This window comes from Numenius arquata, chromosome 16 (genome assembly GCF_964106895.1).
Source record: "Numenius arquata chromosome 16, bNumArq3.hap1.1, whole genome shotgun sequence".
Taxonomy (NCBI): Eukaryota; Metazoa; Chordata; class Aves; order Charadriiformes; family Scolopacidae; genus Numenius; species Numenius arquata.
The window spans coordinates 9,831,769-9,858,036 of NC_133591.1; the positions used below are offsets into that span (position 1 = coordinate 9,831,769).

A 26,268-nucleotide genomic window follows, 5' to 3' on the forward strand; every position below is an offset into this window, starting at 1 on the left:
GAGTGCAGGGAGTCCTGACGTTTTTTTTCTCTGGCAATTGCTTATAGTCTGCATTCGCAACAGGACCTGATAAGTCATCGCTTGCGGTGGGGACTGTTTTGTTATGTGTTGTGCTGGTTTTGTGCTGTAGCCCATGAATCTGAAAATCGCATGTTACCCCTTTATCACCTTGCCTGCCTTTCCAGACAGCCCCGAGGGCCCGTGGGTGCCCCTGCGTACCCTGTTGTGGAAGGCAGGTTTTAGCTAAATTGGTTAGGAATGCTCTTTCCCCTTCACCAGTCAAAGTCTCACTCCTGCACACACGCTTGCCCGCTGTAACCTAAGCAGGTCTACACTGACACGGTTTATCATTGACGTATGTCAAACCCAGATTTTCCCAGCTGTCTCCTACCATCTGCCAAGTACGGCTGGGGGCACGCAGAGTGCAGTTTGCTATGCAGGCCTGATGGCAGCTGTAAAATCGAGCAGTTTTGCCTGCTTAAGCACCAGCTCTTTTCCAAAATAAGCATTAGCTCTCGCATCGCAGTGAGCCGCCCGATCCCGAGAGCGCAGGGAAGCGGTGCCGGCTCTGCTCCGCAGCCGAGGCCACCTGCCAGCCGAGAAGCCGTGAAAAATGTTTGCGGCGGTTCCAGTGCATCGGTCAAGCTGCAGAAATGCCAACCCTGATGCTCCTTACGGCCTCCCTGCACCTCGCACTAGTGAAAAAAGCTACTCCCGTTCCCGGCAGCACTGGCCCACGCTTTTGGCCACACTGCTCAAAAATCATGAGGTTAAACGTAGTTTCTCTCTAGTTAGATGTTCAGAAAGGCAAAGCAAGTCAGGCAGTGTTCAGCAGAGTCTGTGTGGGCACTGCAGAGAGCCTTGGGCTGCGTGCATCTCTGATCCTAGCCTGAGACTTGCTTTGCATCGCTAGTGGTACGTACGGGAGCGCAGAGATGTGAGAGCAGGCTGGAGAATTGTCTCTCAGAGAGCTAAAGCTGAGCTCAGTGCAGGATGTTACTCTGTCAAATAGGAGCAGCACATGGCAACTCTTCCAAAAGGCAATGGACCACACCAAATGAGCTCGGTTTTCATTGTTTTTAACAATGTAAGATGACCCTCATGACTAGTTGCAAGATTTAAGATTAAAAGTTAGGTTATTAACGAGTAGTTAATGTTGCTTAAGCAATTGAGAAACAATAGCTTTTAAGCACTTTGATATTTGAATATTACTTTTTGTTACAGTAAGTTGTTGTACTTGCCTTTCTGTAGCAGATGACTCTGACAGCTTCTAAGCACAGAAATCCTTTGCTAACATTAATTCTGCTTCTCTGCATCCCAGAGAGAGGTAAAAATTAACCAACATGTTACAGACTGCAAAACTGCAATACAGGTTATTTAAGCAACTTATCCAGAAGAAAACAGGTAAGCCAGGATTAGAAACCAGAAGTCTGCATACCAGTCAAACATATAAGCTCTAAGCTTCTAAAAAACGTATAACTTTCTGAATGAATGTGGTTTGTTGTTTGATTGTTTGGTTTGTTTTAAAAAAAGACTAATTTCCTTCTGTATTGTAACTTAATGGTGCTGCTGTTTTCCTCTTCATCACAATAAGTAAAAATGGACATGTCATATTTAAAATGAGTTATAGCTAAGATAGCCGATCACAGCATCCACAGCAGCATCACCCAATTAGCAAATCTACTCTAATCTAACCTGATGCTACTGTCATTTTTTAAAATGAGTCCTGCTTCAATCATAAAATCCTCAGACCATAACATTGCTTTCTACGCCATATGTCCTTATTTAGAGGAAAAAAATGATTGCACCCTTAATTCAAAGGGAACGTTTCCCTCTGAGCCAGAACTCAATAAAATGTATCAAAAAAATTGTGGAAAAGGGCAAGCAAAGAAAATCAAATTGCAGCGTGTGAAACGATTTAAGGAGGGACCTGGGGAATACATAATCTCCAAACTGCCAAGTTAGAGCAAGTATAAAATATACAAACAAGCCTGATATTTTTCCCAGTTGATCTCATTATGAGGTATGCTTGGGATAGATAAATTTTGTTAGAATGCATTAAGGCTGGATTTTCAGGGAAACAAGTCAGAAGTAATGTGTTTAGCTGATTCCACCTTGTTTTGATACATGGGTCTTTTCAGGTTTAAAGAAGTACATTTTTAAAGCCAAATGGTTTGTTTTGTTTCAGCATTAAAACCAGAGGCAGCTGGGTGACTTTTTTTCTCCCCCCTTTCTGGAAAACAGACGTTTATAATTTCAGTGTATTCTTTAATCATTGGGGTAGAGCTCTGTGCAGTATATTTCACTGCCACTTATTGTTCCTTGCTTAAAATACACTGAACTAGCCCTGAGTGCGATCCCTTAACAGACTGTTTCATCCACAAATAGTACTTTTTCCAAGTCTCCAATATATTTTAATTAAATTGTCCATTTGTATTTGTTAAGGCAGTTTACTGTCTCCTGCTGCAGAAAGCTGCTACTGCTGATAGTCTACCAAGAGAAACATGAGCTTATCTGGGAGTTGATAATAAAATGCAAGCATATGCCAGCAAAAATGTCTTCCCGAAATATTGTTTAAGCATCATTTTCATGTTTGTTGGGAAGGGGACAGGCCATACAATTAGTTTTGATAAGGTTTTGGAACAGTTCTTAACAATTCTTGTAGCCGTGGGGAATCATAATCTTTGTTATTATGAAATGTTACATGCAGAAAATTTTTCTTCCTTAGATTGATCCTATAGAAACAATCAAAAAAGGGTCCTTTGGCAGAGCAGATGATAAAGTCGTTACACGCTGATGAGATGTAAAGTGGTGTTCAGCAGCATTAGTTTAGATGGATGAGCGTGATAAGGTGGACTCATTCCTATCTCTGGTGATCTGAAAGCTTGGACTTAAACTCTGGGACTTGGACGCCTCTCAGCTGTACCTACATATCTTCCAAGTAGCTTCTGCCAAAATAGATTTGCCATGAAGTCAGTAAAATCCTAAATCTGAAGATTGTGTTTGGTCCATCCTTTCTCTCAACACAAACGAAAGTTGGTCTAAAAAGGAATTAAACTTTTTTTCTTGAGAAGCTACCGTGTTCCTGAAAGGGTAGACCTTGGCTCAGTGCTGCGGTGAGGTTTTTCCCTCTTCTGATCTGGAAGGGCTTCTTTCTTTTCATGAGACTGTTCCCTGCTCCCAAGTGTAGGACAAAGTAGGTGGGTGCCGTTCCTGCCAGTGCCTGTCCACTGGCAGAGGTGAGAGGATTAGTGGATTAATAGACCCATCTGAGCCACCAGAACAGGCATCTCGGAGATGAGTATTTTAATTATGTCTCTCCCCGAGGGCGCTGCTTTCTGTCTTGCCTTCAGAACAGCACGGAGGGAGGTTGTCGGGAATTTCTTTTCCCACCGTGTGTGTCTGCAAGACCCATTTTGTAGAAAGCAGACACACACCCAAGCAACAGTGAGAGGTTTAAAATCAGACTGCTGTGACTTTAAGAGCAAGGAAAAAAAACTGTTAAGGAAGGAAAATAAAAATCCCACAGCCTGTTGTAGCAGCTGTAGCTTCAGATCGTGTGGAAAATGAAGGCAGATGATTCAATTTGGCCTGTGCCCCGAGTACATTTCCAAATGCTTCTGTGTGTGCGCAAGATAATGAACAAATATATTGAGATGGCACAAGATCAGTCCGAGTTTGCCGCTGCGCAAGCCGTGGAGCTCCCAGTAGGAGCGCACTAGCTGTGCTGGGTTAATGGGGGTGAGGGTCGGGAAGCCCAGCACCTTTCAGAACAACTTAAGAAAAGAATTTGTCTCCTTTTGCCCCAGGCTCCCCGTGGCACTCAAAAGGAGCTTGTGATAAATCGAAGTGTATTTATTAATAATGAGCAGGGGCAGTGTGCCCGTGATTTGAAAATAGGTGTGCCAAATAAAAATGTGCTTTCCTCTGACATCGGAAAAGCTTAAGTAAATGGAGAGTAGGCTGATCTATTATGATTAAAAAGTGGGGGCTGAGAGCCAGCGTAGTGGTATTGAAAAAGCCCTTTTAGAGAAGCAAGACCCGTTCTGCCCATTCATATATTCCTCCACTCCCGCCCCATAAGAAGAAATAGGGAGGGGGAAGTTGGATGAGGGAGATGAAAAGGCAGCAGCAGCTCAGGATGGCAGAACTGGACTTTAATGAGAGCTGGAGTTATTACCGGAATGAGTTATGGTATTTAATCATGCTACATGATGTCCAACCGTGCAAGGTTCATAATTCTTGGCTCCAAACGTGGCTTGGGACTGTCGGCGAGCACCTGCAGCATGCAAATTGATCGTGGCCTTACAAACCCACCGTACCTTGCCCCCGGCCGTTCCCTGCCAAGCCAGCCCGGTCTGCAGCGCTGGCCCGCTCCCGCGGAGCTGGAGAGGGTGTCCTTCACCTTCCCACACACAGATCGGTAGTTTCTGGTAGAAACTGAAGCGTAGCTATTGCAGATAGCCGGCATTGCCTACCGCCAGCTTTTCTCTGTGGAGTGCAGCGTAGTCAGGTGTGTTATTTATCTTGTGAGAAGCTGCATTGGTCTGGTTTTTAAGCAGCCTTGGGTTTAATTAATGCTTTCGGAGAATTCTCTTAACTTCAGTGATGGAATAGGCTCTGCTTGAGTAGAACTTTTCCACCTATTTACTGTTTCAGTAAATACATACTGACGTGAACGTCTTGCTGATTTAGGATTTGGATGAGGACAGGACGTGGCCTTTGGAAGAGATAAATTACCAAAATAACTGCAGTTGTCCCCTTTTTGTTCCAGCCTAGCTGTCCTGAGGTGACACAGCAGTCAACCTGTGTTTCAGAAAAGATTCCCTCCCACCCCCCACGCCTCCGGAGCCGAGGCTGAGCAGCACCTTTCCAAGGCTCTCTCTTGCTGAGCTTTGGGCATTTGGGGTTATTTTGAGATATTTTTTTTTGCTTCTCAGATGACTCCTACAATATTTTGAGCAGACCTAAAGGCAAGGCGATGGAACATACTCGGATTTGGCCCACATATGCTTCTACCTGCTGTTTCCTGAGCTTCTGTTTGGGCTCCGTTACGCTGAGTGGAAAACGCCGTCTGGCAGGGCTGGAGAGGAGCCGGCGCTGCCGTCGGAGCAGAAAATAGCAGCAGGCTGTGTGGGTACTTCCAGACAGGCAAAGTCAACAAGCTGGAGAGCGGGGTCCTTCCTAAATGCTGCTCGTGAGCGATTTTAATGCTTTTCTGTAACAGCAGTAGGGCAGCTTTATGCAAGCGGAAAGGCAGCTTCTCTCGGACAGCCCTCCCCTTCCCAAGCCTACGTTTAGACGGGTTATTTGGCACCTCTACCTGAGGTATTTAACAATGGTGGCTGGTGTTGCTCCAGCGTCTGTGCGAGTCTCTGGCAATGTGTTGTACAAGAGGACTGTAGTGTGTTTTGCGTGTGAATTTGGGGAGTTGCTTGGTGGGGCCTGTGTCGTGCTGAGGCGGCCATGAGGTCACCGGGCTGGGGCTTGGGGCCTACCCTGCCTCAGGCCCACAGAGCCTTTGCAGACTCTAAAAAAGTAATAAAAGCTCCATCAGGGAACATGGTCAGGAGGAATTTCTTCAACTCAAGCAAAAACACCCAGAGAAAATCACTAGAAACCAAGCAGCCAAGCCAGAGGCAACTTTGGGAAAGAAGCTTTTGACCATTTGCTAATACCCGGGTCTGCAGAGAGTGCCCGTGAAACCAATGCATCCATTTAGCAGAACAACTTGTCCTCCTAGTTGGGTCCTGCATGTGGCTCATTAGGGTAATTACTGATGAATTAAGGCAGCTTGGCTCAGCGCTCGGGCTGCGGGTGTGCGGGCTCCCCTGCTGGCAGGCAGCAGGTGTAAATGAACAAGATCTGTCAAAAAGGCTGATGACCCTCTTAATTCACAGCAGCAAACTGGGGACAGAGGTAGTGCAGCAAGTTTAATAATTGATATTTACTTGGAAAGGTTAATGGCAGCAGTGATGCTTCTAATTTGCTTGCCCGTGCAAGACCTTGTCAGGTCAAATTGTCTCAATTTGTTACCGTGGGTGTAGGTATAGTTTTCCTTTAATGAAATTCGGAGAAAAGAAACAGGTGGTGTTGGGAGCTGACTGTAACTCAAGAAAAACAGCAAAAGGTTGGAGTCTGGTAACAGGTTGGGTGATTCTGTGCTGACTTTAAACAGCTGGCAGTTCAGTCCTTTTGAATTAATTCTGGTGAACATTTGCGCTTGGGAAGGTGAAAGGATTTGGAATGGTGTAATTTATTTTTCCTTTAATTTGCAGCTGTCTAGGAGTTGTTTAGGTCAAAAGTGTAATAATTTTGACAGGCTTTGATGTGTTCCTAGGTGGGAGCAGTAGGATTATGGATCAGAAATCAGAAAGCCACAGAATTCAGTGGGTATTTCTGGACTGTATTTAGGGAAATTGTAATTCTGTCCTTAATAGTTAAGTGGTTCCTATTTCAGGGAGAAACAAAACACCTGCTGTGTCTGGAAGCTTTGAAATTGGCAGGTTGGATACTTTACATCCAAGAGTTTCAGAGAAACTGGCTGATGACTGGGAACCAGTAGAGCTGGGGTTTGAGTAAGTGTGGGAAGACCCAGATGATGGAAGAAAGCTGGTTTGCTAGTGTTTTGAAAAGGTTGTAATTAATGGGGTATTACCATTTGTGCTTGGCATCAATCCTAGGCAAGATAATGGAATAGCTGAAAGCTAGTTTGTTAATAATGACCTAAAAAGAATAAAATAAGTGAATGACAATCATTTTATGTATTTAGAAAAAAAAATCTTACCAAATTCACTTAATTACATGTGGGATTAAAAATTTGATGGATAATGGCCACAGTAGTGATGTAGTATAGTTGGATTTCTGTGCTTGGTGCTGTTGGCCTTTTTACTAAGGAAACAGACAATGTGGATTCAACACGATGAATTTCAAGTGGATTATTTCCTGCCATTATACCTGATGCTGGTCATTGTGAATGCAGGGTCACTGTTGGTTGGAAATGCTTTTAGCAGATCCCAGCAGAGATTACCTCTTGTTGCTGTGTTGTTTGAACATTTTGACGTAGGAGCAAAGATGAAAAATGGGCCTTGATAAAAGTTTGCAGGTGGGCAACATATTGGGAAGGTGGTTTGCAATGGATGAGACAGGACACTGATGCTGTGGTTGTGTGATGAGGTGGCTGTGAGCAAATTTGTATTTCTCACACTTTGATGTGTCTTGAGTCTGAAAGTCTTATCCCAAGGAAGAAAGCATATTGAGGAAAGGCGGCAGAAGGGCACGCAGAGTAAGGACTTTAACCAGAAATATACTGTTGTTTGAACATGAGAGTGATACTTCCTCTGTATTCTTCCATACAAGCCTATACAGGTCTGTACACTCCAGAGGAGCTCATTCTGCATATATAGTATCTTGAATATTGTATTAAAATATTAATAGATTGTGGGAAACTTATTTGCAGCCATATCAAATGTCCATGAGAGTGTAGGGTCAGTGTGCTCCAGGGTCCTCAAGTTTCAGTGCCCACATTTTGGCGGTGTGCCCACTGAGCACGGTTCCTGTGCCACAGCGGCGGGGCCGTTCGAAGATGCTGGGGTTGTATCAGAGCACTGTGAGCAAACCCTGCCAGCTACTGAGACTGCAATGAAATAGGACAGAAAGAAACAAGGGGATTTTATTGCCATTAAAAGTACCAATTTGTACAAGCCGACATTTTAAATAGTGTAATTTAAATGGAACCAAACTGATATGAATAGAACCTATTAATAAATTAAACACTTCTTTCCACCCAATATTTCACAAGGGAATTAGCAGAATAATTTGTTAGTAAATGAGCCCAGGAATGAAGCTGTGAATGACATATCTATCCTATCCTTCTCCTCCCCCTGTAACGCTCTTTGTAGATGTAAGCGGAAAGTTCCTGTGATTTCAAACGTTGATGCCTCTCACTTGTGTGCAAACACAAGCACAGCTTCAGTGAAGGGAGAAGGATGATTTAGTGCTTAGAGAGCCAGCCTTGGCTGTAAGAGTTAATCATGCTGTACTTTAAATTTTGTGCATTATCTCAAGCAAGTTGTTTGAGGCCAGTGTCCGTCACGGTGGCCATCATGCTGGTACCGACCTCCCAGTGCAGTCACGGGTGGTGGCCCGGAGGAACATCTCTGGACTAGGAACTGGAGACTTGGCCATTGGGTCAGCAGTGGCCCAGCAGCAAGCCACAGTACTGACACACCATCATCAGACTTGGGGTTTGCTGGTAGCACAGAATGAAGGGGGCTCGTCTGCCCTCTTCCCTCTTGTTTCAGGTGCTAGGACTTTGGCACAGCCTTGCCTGCTTCCAGGAGTGTTAAAAGCACCCCTTCCCTTGCACGTTAGCGAAAGGGAATATGGACACAGGTGTCAAGCACAACTTCAGAGAAGCCCCGTGCATTCAAAAGCATCCTCTCCAGGGTGCCCTGGGCATAGGAGTGAAACTGAACCGCTGTCGGCAACCTCGGGAACAGGTGGCAGAGCAGTGCTTGAAAATCTCCTTTTTCCTCCTCCTTCTTCTCCCTCTAGATGAAGGTCCCTACAAGCAGAAGTGGCAGAAATAGCGAGGAAGACAGCATCAGGGAGGCCACAAGCTCTCAGCGGAGCAGCTCAAGGGACCGTCTCAGTGATGTAAGTACCATTCAGGAGAAAGCATCGCTTCATTGCAGCAATTCCCACTGCTGACATGGCTTTTCATAAATCTTGCTGAACAAATGTTGGCATCCAGAGGTCACTGTGTAATAACTTTTTTTTATATCATGATTGAGTGTTATGGCATAAGTGGTTGAGCTGCCTTGCAAACACTATAATCATGGTGCAAATAATATGATAAGCGAAAGATCAGAGATGGGAAAACAAAATGGAATTGTTATTCCTCAGGGAGAAATGGCTTGATGTTTTGTTTTGTTTTCTCAAAGAAGTTGTGTTAAAAAGCTTTTTGTAGTATCTTTGGGTTTAGCTGCTGCACATAATCACGTAGTTTGGGTGCAAAGTCAGTGCATCTAATTTTATGCTTCCTGCCTCCAAGATATGAAAGGTTTTTTGGGGGAAGGCTGTCTTTTTCTCAGGAAGTTCGATGGTACGTTGAGTGAAATGTTATGATAAAACAAAAGCAAACGGTGCCTTAGTGTGTAAACACACAAATGGGCTTTTGAGTCACTGAGAAATCAATGGCAGTGCTGGGATAATTTTATATGAAGGCTTTTTGTGTTAGCAATTAGCATTTCGCCTTCATTAAAACATGATTTTTTACTAATTAGGACCTTTCCCGTTAGGAGAGATTTAAATGAAGAACAATAATCAAACGCTGGCACGAGCATGTCTGAAATATTAAATTTGCCATTTCAATGGCAAGCCACAGAAATCCCAGAGCGAGTGGTTTTCATGTTGAGTTCTATTAATGTAAAATATGCTTCATAACTAAAACCTGTCACAGAAAACGGCTCACACCAGCTAAATTCAATTGGACAGTTAATTTAGCTTTAAAATTGAAAACACTACCTCCGCTTCAGGATGCAAAAGGAAGAGGGGGGGGAAAGCCTTTGATAAGTGTAATGTATTTGCTATTAAGGCTTTCAGAGCCCATTCTACAGGAGGAGAAGGGAGAAAAAGGGGAAAAAATGGCTCCCACAAATGTGTTTAAAAGCTGAAAGTATTTATTAAAAATGTCAGCAGAAAAGTGCTTTTGGCAGATTAAAGCGGGATTCAGCTTGACAGCTCTGACAGGGAAATGTGACGGGGGAAAATTCTCTCTACATGTTTGGAGTGTGAATGGGGCGCTGTAAACAGCCGACGCAGTGGGAGGAAGAGAAAAATAACATGTCCTGTGATGTGCTTCCAGGATTGAGAACCCACGCGCCGCGGTGGGGAAAGTTAGTGGCGGGGGAGGGGGGGGGGCTTTGGACAAATCCCCTTGCTGCGGGGTGTCTTTGACTGTGTTATTAGTCAATAATGATGGTAATTTTATATATACGTATATTTATGCGATTCTCTCCTTCCCCTCCCCTTGGCCACTCTTGACAGCTATGGGAGCAAGGGCTGTACCATAACGTGGGGCCGCGGGAGAGGAATAACATATTCAGACGAAGCGATTAGCTTAGGTCAAAGTGTTAAGTGGTCTTGGAGACTTCTCTTGTTAAGCCAATGCACTTCCAGTTTTTCTCCTTCTTTCCCTTTGCCCCCAGTGTTGCAGGCTGAGCCTGCAGGAATTGAGTCTGAGCGCCTAATTCCTGCAAAATCTTCAATGCTAGTTCAACAGCCAGTGAAATTCGGTGGGAAATAGGCACTCCGTTCTTTTTTAGTCAATGGGGACGTTTGGGTAGTGCCTGAAGGCTGGGGCGCACTTCAGAGCTTTGCTGAAACTGCTCTCGTGACCTGGCGACCCATTGCAAATGAGAATTTTTCAAATTAGTAATTAAACAGTTTGAAAAGTAAGGTTCATGAATCACAGTATGCTCTTCGTTCGTTATTTGACGAGTGCAATTTAGCTTTAATTACGTATAACACTTCCTCCGTACTAGTAAATGTTCTGTAGTCTATTTAGTGACTGTTAGAAAGTCTTAGAAAGTCCCGCGGGTGCAATTGGATGTTTTTCCCCATTTGTGTGTAAAGAAATAAGGCGGCAGACTTTTTCTTTTTGTAGAGAGGGAGCAGGGAAGGGGAGAGAAGAAGATGACGTGCTGCTGAGTGTCGATTCCTGCAGGATTTTCTGTCCGGCCGTGCCCAGTCCTGGTACAGCTCCGAAGCCCTCTTTCCTGAAGTGCTGTTTGAATAGCTGGTGTGCAGCTGGGCTGATGCACCCCCTTACGTGTGGCACTGAGGATGAAAGAACCACAAGGCAGTACGGATGTAAAGGGTAGGCAGGGATGGTTTTTCTTTGTGGCTAGCAGTTGCCCATGGAGGCTCTGGCACAGGGCTGTGCTGGGGTGGCTGCCCATCCTTGCAGACGGTTGCGCTGTGGCAGGAGGCACCTGGGCTGTCTCTCGCTCTCCCCCAAGTAGCTCTCCTGCTGTTCTGTGGTGCATTTGGCCTTCAGGACTGTTTTTCATGCTGCCTTTCCCTCCCATCTCTTTCCCCATTAACTTGGGTGAACAATGGAGTAAATGAGGCGGGAGGCGGCAGGTTTGGCTGCTGTGCGGCAGCACACAGCAGGTGTGGTGGGAAATATGTGTATGAAAGTGTCGGCTATAGCATTCAGCGTTGCCACCTTAGGAGCGCCGGAGTCCTCCCTCCAGCTTCATTGTCGGTCTCCATTTAGAAGGCGCTATTATGAACAGCTTAGCTCCTCTGTGTGATTTGTTTCTTGAGGTGACTTGTTCAATGGGACGCCAGCAAGTTGTTCTTTATTTACATTAATGCATGTCATTAGTCTCTAATGGACCATGAAGTCAAGAGGTGGCCCGGTCTGTCGTGAAATAATTGCACTCTAAAGAAAACTGAAGCAAATGATTGATTGTGTCTTGCACACACACACAGAGCCATCAGTCTGTCCACAACAAAACGCGGAGCGTTCTGCTGCTTCTTTGCCACAATGAAACTTCTGTGGGGAGAAAGTGCTACAACTTCATAGTAGGACAGCAATTGTCTGTCTTGTATAGTACATCTTTCCAGACATTACACGGAGTGCCATTTATTATGGGTCATTGGGGAAAAAAATGCTTATGATCTAGTGAAATCATCTCTGGCTGCAGAGGTTTGATTTGTTGAGGCTGGTCCCTTCCTTGGGATGATGAAACTTTGGAGCAGAAAACCAGAGAAGTTGTAGCCCATGTTTGCACGGCAGATGATGTGGCGTGGGGGAGAGGGGATGGGAATTTGCCAGTTGTTTATGTTCCCAGTGTTGATGTAAAATTCCCTTAAAATATACTACAAAGCTGACATCCCTATTACACATGTACTCTCAGGTCTTCTACAACCAGCACCGAGTCAACAGCCTTTTTCCAAAATGGGATTTTCCTCTGCTGTCTTTCATAGTGGGGTAATTGGAAGTTGCCAGAGAATTAAGAGCCAGCTAAGCCGTATTGCTATTTTGTTGTGTTGACCCAAGTAAAAGTGGAAGGCTTGAGCATTTTGTTTTGGTTTTTCCCCATGTTCCATAATTGTCCTAATCTTTTCTGATGTCCTGAACAGTCCAAAAATCCACACAGAGCCTTGTATAATGGCTTTAAAAAAAGGTTTTTATCTTTTTCTTGACCCATCAGCTTAAGAACTGCCTGCTTTTTAATGGATTTTCTCCCTCACTAAATTGAATGGATCGTCCCTCATTATCATTTAAATAGAAGCCTCACTCCCTGTGAACATGGAAAATTTGAATGTGGTAGTAGAGCTGTGATAATTTGAAATATTCGGAAGGTGGGGGCAAGGAGGGGGAGCAGGCGGCAGAGTGCAGAATTGCTGAATGTAATTGTCATGGATTCTCAATTTTGTTGCCACAAGATGGGAAAATAGACTAATAATTGTCTTCCAACCCTAGTAGAATAGTTGCCCTAGTTAGCCGAAGCTAACACTCTAATTGTCATGGGGGCACAGAGATGAATGAGGATGTATGCAGGGCACAGCCAGGGCTAAATTGAGTGATATACTAAGGCAAAGAGCAAATTGGCAATTATTGGCCCAGCTGAAAAGGTTGGCAGGTGTGCTGCTTTCTCACGAGCCCTTAGGGGGAAATTGGAAATATAAAATATCGACCATAAATACTCACTGATTAGGAAATATGTTGCAAGAGGTGCTGGCCACTTAAGAGTCAAAACTCTCCTTTTCAAGGGATTCACTTCAGCTGTGCATGAAACCAGGCAAGCGCTGCTACTAAGTTGTTCAGAGCTTTTGCCTCTCATCCCCCATCCCCCAGGCTATCTTTTCTAATTTTCTATCATCCTATCCTCATATGTTTGTTTGTTTTTCTTCAAACATAATAAACGAAAAGCAGTCTTTTAGGAAATGCAGAGATTTTCCTCTCTCTAAATGTTCTTTGATAAGTGCTTAGCATATTGTATAGATATAAAATTCTCTCTGTGGTAGATGAATACAAAATAACTTCTCTGATTTCTAATTCAAACAGTTCACTGTGATCTGCTTTTCTTTGTGTGCCATCACAGGCACTATCTCCCCCTTCCTTCCTACTTTCTGTACCACACTTCCCCTCCTGGGGCAAAGGGATTAAAGCAGCAGCAGGATACAAAGCTGCAGGTCCGTTATGTGTGCCTCAGGCTGAAGTACCTTGCCAGAAGCACGATCAAATGAGCCGCTGAAGTGAGAATTTGGACCACAGTCACACCGCAGGTCCATATTTATCCATTTCACAAACTTTGGCTCATGCAGGACGCCTGGTCTTGGCTCCAGGCAGGGTGACGGTGGGACAGCAGAGCTTGGCATGTCTCAGGCCAGGAACACCTCAGTGCAATGGTCAGAGATGTTATTGAGAGCATTGAAGGAGTTTTTTTTGGAGGCCTAGGATAGCAATGTGTAGACTGCAAACTCTTTCTGGCACATGCTGTCTGTTGTTTCCCATGTATAACATGCTAGAATCTGATCCCCAGTCTGAAGAGAGGAATAAGAGCGTCGTAAAGCTTAGCAAAATAAAGGTAGCACCGGGACAGTTTTAAGACCCTTTCCTCAAACCATGAGTCTTGGGAAACTGGTTTGAATATACATGCAAGGATTATGAAACTTTTCAAGTCACGTTCTTCTGGAGGCAAAAATTATTGTCTCTTCAGCGTGTTATCTACTTTTATCTTTGTGTCCCTCAAAATACTGAATGCTTGCATGAAAACTACTGGAGCAGAAATTACAAGCAAAGTTGTAATGACTTGTGTGAAGCGTCAGGTAGCGGAGCATAGCTAGGAAGAAAGAAAGTCTGGAGAAGGCTTTGTGAAGTTGGCCGAGGGGTGATGGTTTGAATGACAGTGGCACTCGTGCATGTTCCATGTGTTTTGGAAATGTGAGGTCTTTTCGTATTATTCCTGGCTCACTGTACGCAGTTTGTTTGTTCCTGGTCAGCACCCATCTTTCCTGCAGCTGTCTATGGCTGTCAGCTGTAGGAAACTGAGTGTCTTGGATGGGAGATGTTCTGTAGCTTATCAAGCCAGTTACAGATGTTCAGACCTTGTACAGTTTGATATCTTACTGAACTGGTTTTGCAGTATTTCCAAGCGTAACCCCCTTTGTTTATCCAACATAATAAAATAAGTGAGCTAAAGAAGGAACACATTCAAACTTTGCATGACATCCAAAATCCTTTATCATGTATTGTGGTTATCTTGTCAGGTCCTGATTTCTAATCTAAGTGAACATCAGATGCACTCTCTGACCTTTGCCAAGTCAATTGAACTCATTGTATTAACAGGAGTGTGACTATGGAAATTAGTTGCGTTAAGAGACTCTGTGTTAAGGTCTGGGATATCTTCTGCTCTTGGCCCTCTTTGCTTTCCTCCCCACTCACCCTTCTCATCCCAAGACAGTTTTGTAAAGGACTTGCTTGGAAAGGAAAGACTAGATTTCTCCAGTATTCAAAGCTGAACCAATAATCTGTTGTTGAATGTTCTATAAATGACCAAGTAGATGGGTAAAATGTGTGCTTCCTTGTGCCTCAGTCCTGTCTGATTGCAGAACTGGGTTAACCAAGAAATTGTGGAAGACAGCTGAGGTGAGTTTTCATCCTGAACAAACACTATAAAACATAATTAAAAATTACTTCTCTCTGTATTATTGATTAACTGTGTTGAGTGCTAATCAACCAAATGGGGCTTATGGCATTGGGCCGTATCGTTAGTTTGAGCCCGTGATTCGGCAAGGTAAGATTAGGCACTAAACGGGAGCTGAGAAGTCTGCCTCAGTTCCCTCCTCTGCTGAGGACTCCTTGGGTGGCACTGGGCATGTCTAAGACTTTCTCTGCCTCAGTTTCCACACTAACATGGAGGTGACATTAATAATAGTGCTGGGAGGCTAGTGCTAGGACTGTCGTTTGCCCACATAGGAATAACTATTTGCCCAAAACACCTATTTCGACAGCTGACTTAGAGGTACCTGATATACTTCTGGTTTCAGCCAACAACGACACATTTCAGAAAAGCTGGAATGAACTCTTGACATTTCTGGAATATGTTAAGTCTTTTAGCCAAAAAGTAGCCCTTCCCACTGTCTTTATAGTTCAGTAACTAAAACCGAATGGCTTCAAGAAGCTGAACAGAGGTGTCTTGATTTCTTTTGCGTCGTGAGAACAGTGGAAGGCCGTGCTTTTATTTATACAAGGCAAATAACTTTTCCTGTCAATTAATAGACTACGAAAAACCTGCTGAAGATTATTGGTGAAATTTTGTCATAATTTTCCTTTCTAAATTGCAATCACATTGTTTATAAGGAATAAAGGAAGAAATCTTTTAAATACAGTTGCAGATTGCAGTGTAATGCAAACTCTCAAGGACATTAGTGGGGATATAGTAGAGTCTTTCAACAGTAAGATTTCTGTCTTTGCTGCCAGAAAGGTGTATTTTTTTTATATCCAGTGTAATTAACACGAGAGCTATCCCAAGGCAGAAATAATTCACTCTGTGACATAACTGAAATGTCTTGTCTGTGCTGTCTGGTTTTGTTTTTAACCTTGGGCTTAAAAGGAACCAAAAATCTTTAGTTGTAAAAGAGCACATCATCTGCAAAATATTATAAGCCATTTATCTTTATGCACAAATGCCATCTAGCACTGTCGTTCCACTTACGCGTCATAAAATGCACAGACCACACTCATTTTGCCCCTAACTAGTAACAGTCTCCCTTAGAAGCCCAGGGCATTGCAGACAGTGCTGAAAGAGGCGTGAGAGGCACAAAAGCCGGGGCTGAAGCCAGGCAGAGAGGGGCCTCTGCCGTCCCGAGGGTCTGCTCGGCATTGCTTCACATGGCAGCCGCAGCCCAGGGGACCCGTGTCTGCCAGCTCGGCACGGCTGTGTCCCTCACAGTGGCTTCGCCAGAGGGCTGGCACACGGTCCCCGGTGGCCCTGCCTGCGCAGGACAGGCAGCACTTGGCTTGGGAGGGTGGGCACATCGCTCTCCCCATCTCCCACTTCTTTTGCAGTCTTGGGTTTTGCAGATGTGAAGGCTTTTGGAAAGGGATGACGTGGCAGCTGTTCCTGTGTCTGGCTGCAGGGAGTTGGCCAGGTGGGGTCATGATCCTCTGTCCTTGAACTGTGTGTTTGGCTGCATCTTTCCTGGCTGAGATGATTTCTTCAGACAGTGTTTGAAGGCCAAAACTGAGCCTGCTTGGGTGCCTGGCTTAAAGCAGGTAGAGCTGGTTTGGGTTTGGGTCTCGGGTGAACCGAAGCTACCAGGCAGGTGCCCTGCTGGTCAGTGCAGCACTAAGGTGAGTGTGGCTAGCTGAGTACCGCAGTGAGCATCGTACTCTGCTGCTTGATGTACCTTCCGATGAGGAGAAAAATGACCAAAATAGCAAATAGGCTATTCTAGGAATAAGAGTTTCATGATAGCTCTCCATGCAAGTGCTCCTATCCTGTAGGTAAGAGCCTCTGTAAGTTGTTCCAGCTGAAGATTTGCCCCAGTAACTGCTCTTGCCAGACAAGCTCTCATTCATAGTCAAAGGAGGTTTCTTCAGGTTTGGGTAGATGCCAAGTTAAACTTCCACTAAGATTTCTTATATTTGCAGCCACTATTGATTACTTTTCTCATTATTTGATCTTGATATAGAGACATATGGATTGAGCTATGTTTATATCAACCCCCAAAGATTTTTTTCTTGAGGAACATCCATCACAGTTGCATGCAAACTGTTCTGCTCTGGCACTTGTAGCTGATATTAGCTGGGGCTTTCAAAGTTTCTACATGTGGCAGCGTGGTATGGATCCTCCTAAAGAACCCACAGTGTTCCCAGCTAACCAAGAAAGCAATAGTGGTTTGTTAGATGTGCAGAAAAATGCATGCAAACAGCTCTGGAGAGTGTGGAACATGGCTGTGCATAAACCTAATTGTTGGAAAGGATATTATGAGTTGAATCCAAAGTATTCACTAGTTACTAACTTTATACGTGCAATAAAAATTCTGAGGGGAGGGGAACAACACCCTTTTCCCCCCCTGATTTCCAGGAAATTTAATGGTAAAACTTGTAAGGGAGAGAGAAGTTCTTAGATGTGACAAATGCCAGAGTAAATTGCCATTCAGTTTTAATTATTTCTGATGTAACACTTTATTCAGCAACTGGTTTTATTGTTTTCTACTCAGTGGTTTTAAATCAGTGGTCTGCAGATTCCTAGGGTTCTTGGACAGCTTGGGATGCCTGAAAGTTATCTAAGAAAAGCAGGTCTGTTGTTAGCGTGTTTGAGTTTCTCATCCAAGGGTCTACTCCATCCCAGGAAAATATTTTGGGCGTGCACAAGACTCAAAGATTGAAAATAACTGTCAAAGTGAAAATGCTCTGAGAGGCTGTTTCCCTAGAGAGAAGCTTCTAACAAAACCTCATGTTTCTGTTTTTGGTTATTAATTCCAATTTGTTAGACCTTGTCAATCTTTGTTAAATCTGAGTTGATGGGGGATTGGAGAGAGAACTGCTGTGTTTTATCCTTTCCTACTCCCGCCTCTCCAAGCAGGTAATTTGCCTTCTCATTCCTATGTGTGCTTTAGGTGAACTGCCTGATCAAGCTACCCAAAGTGTCAGAACAGATAATTGTGTTCAGCTGTTCAACATAGTTATGTAGATAGCAGGATATTGTTATTAACCTTTTTTTCTATACAAGGCTGAATTCCATGAGTTGTTTGAGTTTTTGGTTTTTGTTTTTTGTTTTTTTTAAAGAAGTATTTAGAGGAAGGGATAGGTTTCTCAAAAAAAAAAAAAAAAGATAAATGCTACTGCCCATCATTGCACTATTCTGTAGCTTTATTTCTGGGCAGTTTACATTTACATAAACGCACTACATACGGGTTTATAAATCACTCTCTACTTTTTTTGTAGTGTTTGAAGGCAGAGGCCAGGTCGATGTGCATTATGCAAAAGGCAGAAAGTTAAATGTTGTTAGTGGTTTGTTACCGCTGTCTCAGACTGCCCCGGGAAAGCTCTGCTTTTCCTGCAGAACAGAAGTCTCCTGAGCTACAGCAGGACAGAGGAGCAGGCGTTGTGTGCCAGCGATGGGGACGGGCACCCAGTCACACGTTAGATGCAGACTGGTGTGTGAGACCTGGGAAAAGCTGTGCCATGGCTCTCCTTTCATCTGGCACCCTGGTTCTGGTGCCAGCTGGCGAGGGGGTTAATGGGGAGCCCTCCGTCCTCCAGCAGCATACTCCCTTAACTGTAGGACATTACTGTTGTGTCTTCCTTGCTTTGGAAACTTTTCTCCATGGGCGCTTGGCTGGCAAATTGCTTCTCTGGTGTCTGGGGCAGTTGCACGACAGCGGCACAGAGTGTGTGCGGGCAGAGCGCCAAGAGAATCAAGTCTTCTGTTGAGTGCATGAGTCTGGAAAGGTTTCTGCATATATCTAGGTATCTTCTGATCAAAAGCTTTGCGAACTGGTAGTACAAAGGAACTATTATCTTACTGGTGGAAAATTACAAGTATTTGCAGTAGCCTGCAATCGGTTTGCATCAATCTCTTTGGGGTATTGTGCTGTTGTGGTGATTTAGTAATGCGATAACTCCTGGCGCTGCTGCAAAAAGGCAAACACTCCTCAAGATCAGCCTGCGACAATTTGGTATTTTTGTCCAGGCTTTGGTACCCACTAGAACATCAGTCTTGGAAACGGGACTGCTCAGACTCTCTGAATCCTGTTTAATAAAATCACAGAGCAAGGGCATCATGATTATAAATCACACTTGGAAATTGGCCTGCAGAGTACTTGCTGGGTCATGTGGTGTCATATGCCACCACTGTTCCCAGCTTCTTTTCAATTTCCGAAAAGAAGGCATATAGCAGCAGCTGGAGATAGAGGTGGAATTCATTTAGCTGCTTTGAGAAAGCCACTGCCAGCAAAAAACAGCAGCTCGACAGTCTTGGGTCGTAGCGAGGGGAAAGGGATCCAAGTGACTGGAGCTGGTGTAATGAAAAGGAAAAGAACCAAATGATTTGGCAGCGTGTGAAAGAGGTAAGGATGTGGTAGAGAAAGGAGCGGGAGGAGCTGAAATGAAGAGCAGGAGTAAACAATGTAATTTAACTTATTCAAAAGGGACAGAATGCTTATTAGAGCTCTGAGAGATGATAAATTAGTGCTTTGCTGCTATTGTTGTTTCAGATCGAGTTGTCATATGGTAATACTGCAGCAGTGAAGGCTGGAGGCTCACGAATTCATAGAGGGGAATGGGAAGTGGGATATATGGTTACATGATTGAAAGTTGGAGTTGATGAGGGAAAATGTGCAGCCCTGATTCAGAAGAGCATCCTTACACAGGCGTGCTGTTCCTTGGAAGCTGCTGTTACCTACTGAAGAGGGACAGTTCAAAACACATACTCTGCTGCTGTGAAGATGTATCCCACATTGAGAGCTTTTCCCTTAGCTGGGAGGCGCTGTTGAAGCCCTGCTCTGGCTTCTGAAACCCCTGTCTGAAATAGCCCCAGAGCCCTCACCTGGAAATGCTCTTTAGCTGTTACTCCTGTGGCAGCACGCAGAATGTCAGAAGATCATTTGAGGCACTCTGGTTGTGAAGTTTTCCCCTAAGGAATCCTGGGCTGGGGGAGGGAATAGCAAAATGATTCTTATCTTACATTACACAGAATCTCTTGCATTACTTACTGTGGCATATTGTTTCCTCCCACAGAGTTCTGCTCAATCGCTTTCAGGAAGAGGCTACTCCGTAAGTCATTTTACAGCTAATTCTTTCACTTCTGTTGATGTTGATTGCAGAGGTTTACACTACCTATTGCATATCCACTGACATGAAAGAAATGCAGAACATAAAAACTAGGATGAGAGTAGAGGACTGTCATGTACCTGGCAGGGGACAGCCCTGACACGTGAGAGCGCATTAAAAGCCTGGGAGCTTCTTCAATTTAAATTTATTCTTATAGGGAGGGGGGTTTTGTTGTTTTGTAGGGGATTTCAGCTAGGTAGACACCTCCTGAGAATTAAAAGACGGCAGTGGGGAGAGTTTTCAATACTGGTGGGAGATGCTTCCCTCCTCTCCTCCATCCCTCATATAGGTTTTCATTTGTGCCTTAAATACAAGAATCAAAGACAAAATTACTCGATTTTAAGAAGAATTGTGACCCTCACCAGCGTGAACAAAAAACCCCAATATCCTCTTATTTACAAGCTCCGAGTTATAAAACCAGCAACACCCTCCTCTGAAAACAAGGGAGCTTGTCTTTTCTTCACAGGAGTGCCATAGGTACCAGTGGTCTAGGGCTGGTGTTACAGGGCCAGGACACGTCTGCATGTGTGTGCAATGTAACAGTGATGTTTAATTGACCATTCCTATTCACATGTACCTTATTTGTATGTGCAATAATGACATTTCTTCATGTAGAGGTGGTATAATTATTTGTTTAGTTTGGGTACTTTTGCTGCTCAGCTGTCCAAAAAGGCAGGCACATAGACCTTCTTGTGTATATTAATAAGGAAATAGGAGAGGGTGCGAGTGGCTTAGCAACGTCAACATGAAGGTTCCTGGAATCATGTTATATCTGACTTTTCTAACAAATGTGTGGTGTGATGATATCCTGGTCGTTCAGCCAATAAGTCATGAATACCCTCATTGCTAGTGCAAAGGTTATAGATGGAGGCATATGCTAATCTTGTATGCAAATCTGAATGAGAATGTCTCAGTCCAGCTAACAACTCCTGCCTATGCTTATTGACATGAATTGCTTTTGTTCACGACCTCTGCCATGATAAAGTTTTACCTTCTAGGTGAATGGTCCCAAACTCTGTGTGAGCTATAACTGCTCACTTTTCATAGACCAGAACAAGGGTGGATTTTATATACTTCAGGAAGTTGATGTGGAGACCTGGTACGCATTCTTTTTGCGATAATCACACGAATGATTTTCTTTCAATAATTTTTGTATGTTTAGAGTTGTGCGATAGAACCTGTGAGCTCCTACCCGGTGCTGTGCGCACAGAGAATAAAAGGCTAGGCAGTGCAGAATTGATGGTCTGATTTCACAGTGACACTGTCGCAGGCTGTCATACATATTACCAGAAGTTCATAATACAGGACTAAGTACATTTTAATCATAAAGCCATTACAAAATAATGTATGACTTGAACAGTCTTATGGTTTAAATGAAATAATGTCACAAATTTTTAGACAGTAAAGACACGTCTCCCAAATATCCTCCTGTCTAATTCTTTCCAGCATCCCAGGTGAGTATCATTACTTAATTCATTGAGTGATGAGGAATGTTTGCTCCAGGACCAGTCGAGTGCTGCTTTCCATACACATGAACAGCTGGATTCACCTAAGCTTCTAAAGGCAGATGCTGTATCTTCTATTTGTCTGTAAAATGCCATGCATGCCTGTGGCACCACATAAATAATAATGAATCATCTTCACAGATTTTATGACTGAGGGCATGGTTTGGGAATTAAACAATTTCCCACTGGCTATAACATAGGTTGCGAAATCTTAATGGAAAAAGGCCAAAGAATTGTTTTTTAGAGTCTCAAGGCCAATAAATCATAGGACTGTTTTCCTCCATTGCTGACTGATAAGAAATTTACTTTTGTCTCTCAGAGAAATGATTTTGAGACAATTTCTAGCTCCTTTGTGCACGTGTGGGGACAAGGTTCTTTTATTTAGCCAACCCATAACTTCTCAAGGGAGGTAAGAGCTTTCTGCGTGCCAAGGCAGTATTTTGAGATCATGAGTAGTGTGAGCTGGGGTTGCTTTTCCTTATGGGTTGTCATTTTCCCTATTAAACTGCCTTCTGCCTCACCATGTACCAGCTGTTGAGGCTGACCGTTTCCCTTAAGACTCCGATGCTGCTCTAAATTGATTTAGCATAAGGCAGAGACTATCACTTCCAGCACTGCCAGACCTCGCTGGCCCAAACCTGCATTGGAAGCTGATTCTCCCAGGTGGCAGAGAGATGTTCAAGCCACCGGTTCAAGACAACTGGCCCCAAACCAGGGGTTGTCCATAATATCTTGTAACTGTTTTCATTTTCTCATGAAAGCATCAGTATACAAAACACTAAGTCAGTATTTTGGCTCTGCCCCTGTTTACATCAAATAGGTTGTTTGCCAGACATGGTGAAAGCATGATAAAAAATAGCGCTAGCAGGAGGCATGATGGAGACACTGTTCTTGTACTGAGTGTTCCTCCTGGTATCTGTGCGCGGCTTGTGGTGTGGAAGACTGTCACTTGCAGAATGATGATATATATCGTTACTCGGTGAAGTTCTTGTACTGGGTTTCATAAGCAGCTGTTTAAATACCACAAACTATTTTGTGTGTGTTCATTTTTAATTAGCTCGTTTCGAATCTGCACACTTCACCATTCGCTTGCTTCAGCTGTCCTTGCAGAGATGTTTGCGCTCAGAAACATTTGTAGAAAACGCACACTTTAAGGAAATGTGCATTTTCAAAAAGAGGACTTAAAACCTGCAGTAGTCATCTTGTATGAAGAATCTCTCTCCAAGGTTCAGCTCCTCCAGCTGGGCCGCAAAGAGAAGGCAAGCAAGGCCCGTCTGTGCAGTCAGGGGAGGGTAACGTTGAAAACCTCAGCAAACCACTCATATATAAGGTACTAGAGCTAGAGTTAAGAAGAAAACTAAATGCAAGTGTCTGAATAACTCAAGTGTTGAATATTCCAACAACTTCATTGATTTCAGGCTTCCCATGGAGCTTTAAATGTCTAAATAGGGACCGTGCTTGAAATAACTCTGAAATTCTGGTCTTGTTGAAGTTACCAAATAACCTCTGGTTAACTTCAGTTGCACCTAGTTTTAATTTCTACACTTGAAAATTTTAACTTCAGAAGTAGCATTAATGGTGATTTGGCGCATAGTTTCAGAGTCTATCTGTAGGTATCGCAGGCAAAGTTTCTTATAAATCTATTTCCCAAAATAAAGTTTTGAATGGTGTTTACTTTTACTCGGATAACATGAGACATATCTATGTCTGTACTGTTTCTGCAAGCTCCTTATCTCATCAGCAGCATGTGTTTCATATCCTTATCTTATTAAATGTATACTTCCGCTGTGCTGAGAAATAGAATGCTAGTTTGTTTATGGAGGTTAATATCTAATTCCCTTTATGACTCGATGGTTACAGACGTGTGATAAACTATTCTAGCCATTTGTCACACTTCCTGCACACACAAATGAGATTAGTGATTTTAGTCAGAAAGGTCTGTCTGTCCCCTGCGCAGACAAAACAGATTTTCTTTTTGGTAACAGGATGAGAGGCCTGTCTACCTGTAATGCACTGATTTGTTAAAACATACGCAGAGAATTAGAAATCAGCTGTATGTTGAGGTTTCTATAGATCACTGAGATATATCCACCCTGTGGACCATTTTTCAAATTTGTTTCTGATAGTTAAGTCAATTTAGAACCTAACGTAGTTAGAAAGTAGTTACAATGAACATAAACTGTACGTACAGTTTGTTATTAATGACTAAAAAGTTGCAGTTGTTTATCAGGTTGAGCATATCATATAGACAAACCCAAGCTGCAGTTGAACTTGACTCAGTTTTGTAGAGAGCACGGAAGAGGATAGAACTGGGAATATGTGGTAGCTTAATAAAATAAACAAAAAACCGCTTCCAATAAATTATGTAGTTTATTTATAGAGCATCTGTGCAGCTGTTCCTCTTCTGAAATGGAAGGGGCTAAAATGTGGGAGTGAATAAAAGAATAAACTTGAAAGCATATGGCATGTGGATAGCCAGTGAACCAACCTGTCTGAGTGTACCTTGGAACAAAAGTCCAGGAGGAGGTGATGTCTTTGTTTGGTTTTATTTGTTCTTGGAAGATTATTTTTTTAATAAAAACAGTAACATACACTTGGCAACAACGGCAGCTGATTTTTTTTTCTGAGGTTCTGTAAAATATCAAAGTCTTTGCAGCCTAGTCAAATCCCTGGCAGCTCATCAAATTCTGTTGATTTTACATCTTCCTTGTTGAGCGCCGGAAACCAGTGTCTCAGATAACTTAGACTGCAGCTCATGGATAGAGAGAAACGTGCAAAACACCATAAGGCTTGCAGAGACACTTGGGTCATCCAGAGTCAACCCAGTGCTATCTGCAACCCTCTTTCCTTCGACTTGGTGACATAGCCTGAGAATGATTATCTCGTTACCCAGATGAAGCTGGAGCCCAAGGTGGTACAGGCAAGTACTGAGTAGGCTTTGAGCACCCTGAGCCCTCCTGCATCTCAGTCTGCTCCTTCCTCACTGTTTGTCACAAGTTATATTGTTGATTTTTGGAACTGGCTTTCTGGTTGTTAGTGATGATCTTTACAAGCTTCCAGGATTCCTCTCCTGTGCTGTGCAGTTGATGTGGCTGTCACCCAACACAGAAGTCCATGACCACCCTGTCCCCACTCAGATCTTTTTAGCTCCTACCCATGGGCACGCTCGCCAGGACTGCAAGTACTGAGCTGTAATTCACCTGATTTACAGCATGGAGATGGTGTCCAGCCCCACGAGCTCAGTGGGAAGGAGGATAGATAGGAATGACTGCAAGGTGGCTAGGTAATCATCAGCCTAGGAACTGTTGACTCTTTGCAGGTTTATATACCCTCGTATACCCTGTAAAGTTCTTTTCATGGCCTGTTTCAGTTTTGTGCCAGTTCAGTGCAGTTCTGTGAAACCCTGAAACAGATGGTCCCTGCTACGGAGGCTGTTCCCACGCCAGAAACCCTCAGTGCAGGCAGAACAGGCAGGTTCACTGTTTCGGTGTAATGGTTACAGAAGCTCACTGAAGATCATGCCAGCAGCATTCCCCTGATCTGCTCTGTGCTTCAAGGATACTCTTGTGCTCTTAGGCTGGGTGCTAAATTGTCAAACTTGGAAAAGTGCCTTCAACAGCATCTTTTCTATAGAGCTCAAGTCAGTACCACTTCCTACATGGAGCATGGTCCAAGACACCAGGTGATGATTATATACCTTGCCATCTTTGAGATCGCCGTGGAGAAACTGGTGTCCTGAGAAGAATAAATTTCTACATAAAGATCAACAAAATTATTGCTATGAAGTGTATACTTCTGGTTGGGAATTCTTGAGTGTGTGCTCATGGCTTTGGAACCATGCTCGGTGACCAGAGGCAAACTTGAATTGGAACTAATGGGGTTTCTCCACCTGCTGATCTGTCATATGCTAATGACAAATCTCTCCTCTGTAGGTAGGTAACATTTCTTAACTGGGCTGGAAAATTCATTGTATTTTAGGAGCTCTGATAAAGTAGCATTTTTCCTTGCCAAAAATCAATATTGGAAACAGGGCTCTTGTTATGAATCTAAAACTCCTTGAGCTGGAGCCAAAGTTAAATGATAAAAGTGAATTTAATATGTATTTCCTACAATAGTGTGCCTGTGGGCTGGCAACGTGAGCAAGACTTTCTGGACAAGATTTATGAATAGGGGAGTAATAATTCCAAAATAAGTATCAATCTTGTTTTGCCATGATGCCAAGTATAAAAGAGGGACTATAATTGTCTTTTTCTTCTGGACAAGAAAAAGAATGGCAGATAGATCTTCAGGTAGAGCAATACTCTGTCTTCTTTGAAGGCAGATGTTAAGCTAGAAAGAGAAAAGAAGAAGGGACTATAATCAAGTGACATGGCCTGTAAAAGCAATGACAGCACAAAGTATTAAAAAAAATAATAATAGGTAATAGAAACATAATTTTGAAAGGAGTTCTCCATCTAAGATAGCAGGCGTTTTAGAGAGCCAGGAATATAGTGGTGGGTGTCAATCCGAAGCATTTAACTTCTGCTGGTTTTCCTTTCATGTGTTCCTAAATAGCCTCAATTTACAAGAACTATCCCCATGTTTGAATTCACCTGGACAAGCTGAGTTCACTGAATAAATAAAGAGTTTGTTTGCTCTGAAGGCTGTGTGGGCTGGAGCCAGGTTGCTGTAAGCCAGCCGAGGAGCTGGTCCCTTGACTCCAGAGGCTGTCCCATACCCCATGGGCTCAAATGCTGTTGAGTAATTAGTGCATATGTTATTCTGGATCCGTGGGAGCTCTTGAGAGTTTTTGAAATGTCCCATGAAAAAGCATAAGCAGAAGTACAAACATAAATAGACTGCATACTTCAGCTTTACAAATGCTGAAGTCCATGAACTTCCTTACAACACATTTTCCTTTAG

The 26,268-nt window shown here is 43.5% G+C and overlaps 1 protein-coding gene across 1 annotated transcript in view; it reads left to right on the top strand.

Moving 5' to 3' along the window:
• Positions 1 to 26,268, top strand: part of FBRSL1 (fibrosin like 1) — a 541,510-nt gene that overhangs the window by 231,954 nt on the left and 283,288 nt on the right. Inside the window, exons 3-5 of the mRNA XM_074159755.1 lie at positions 808 to 816; positions 8,557 to 8,658; positions 19,769 to 19,804. Of these exons, the coding sequence (XP_074015856.1) occupies positions 808 to 816; positions 8,557 to 8,658; positions 19,769 to 19,804 (147 nt within the window). The remainder of the gene's footprint in view (positions 1 to 807; positions 817 to 8,556; positions 8,659 to 19,768; positions 19,805 to 26,268) is intronic.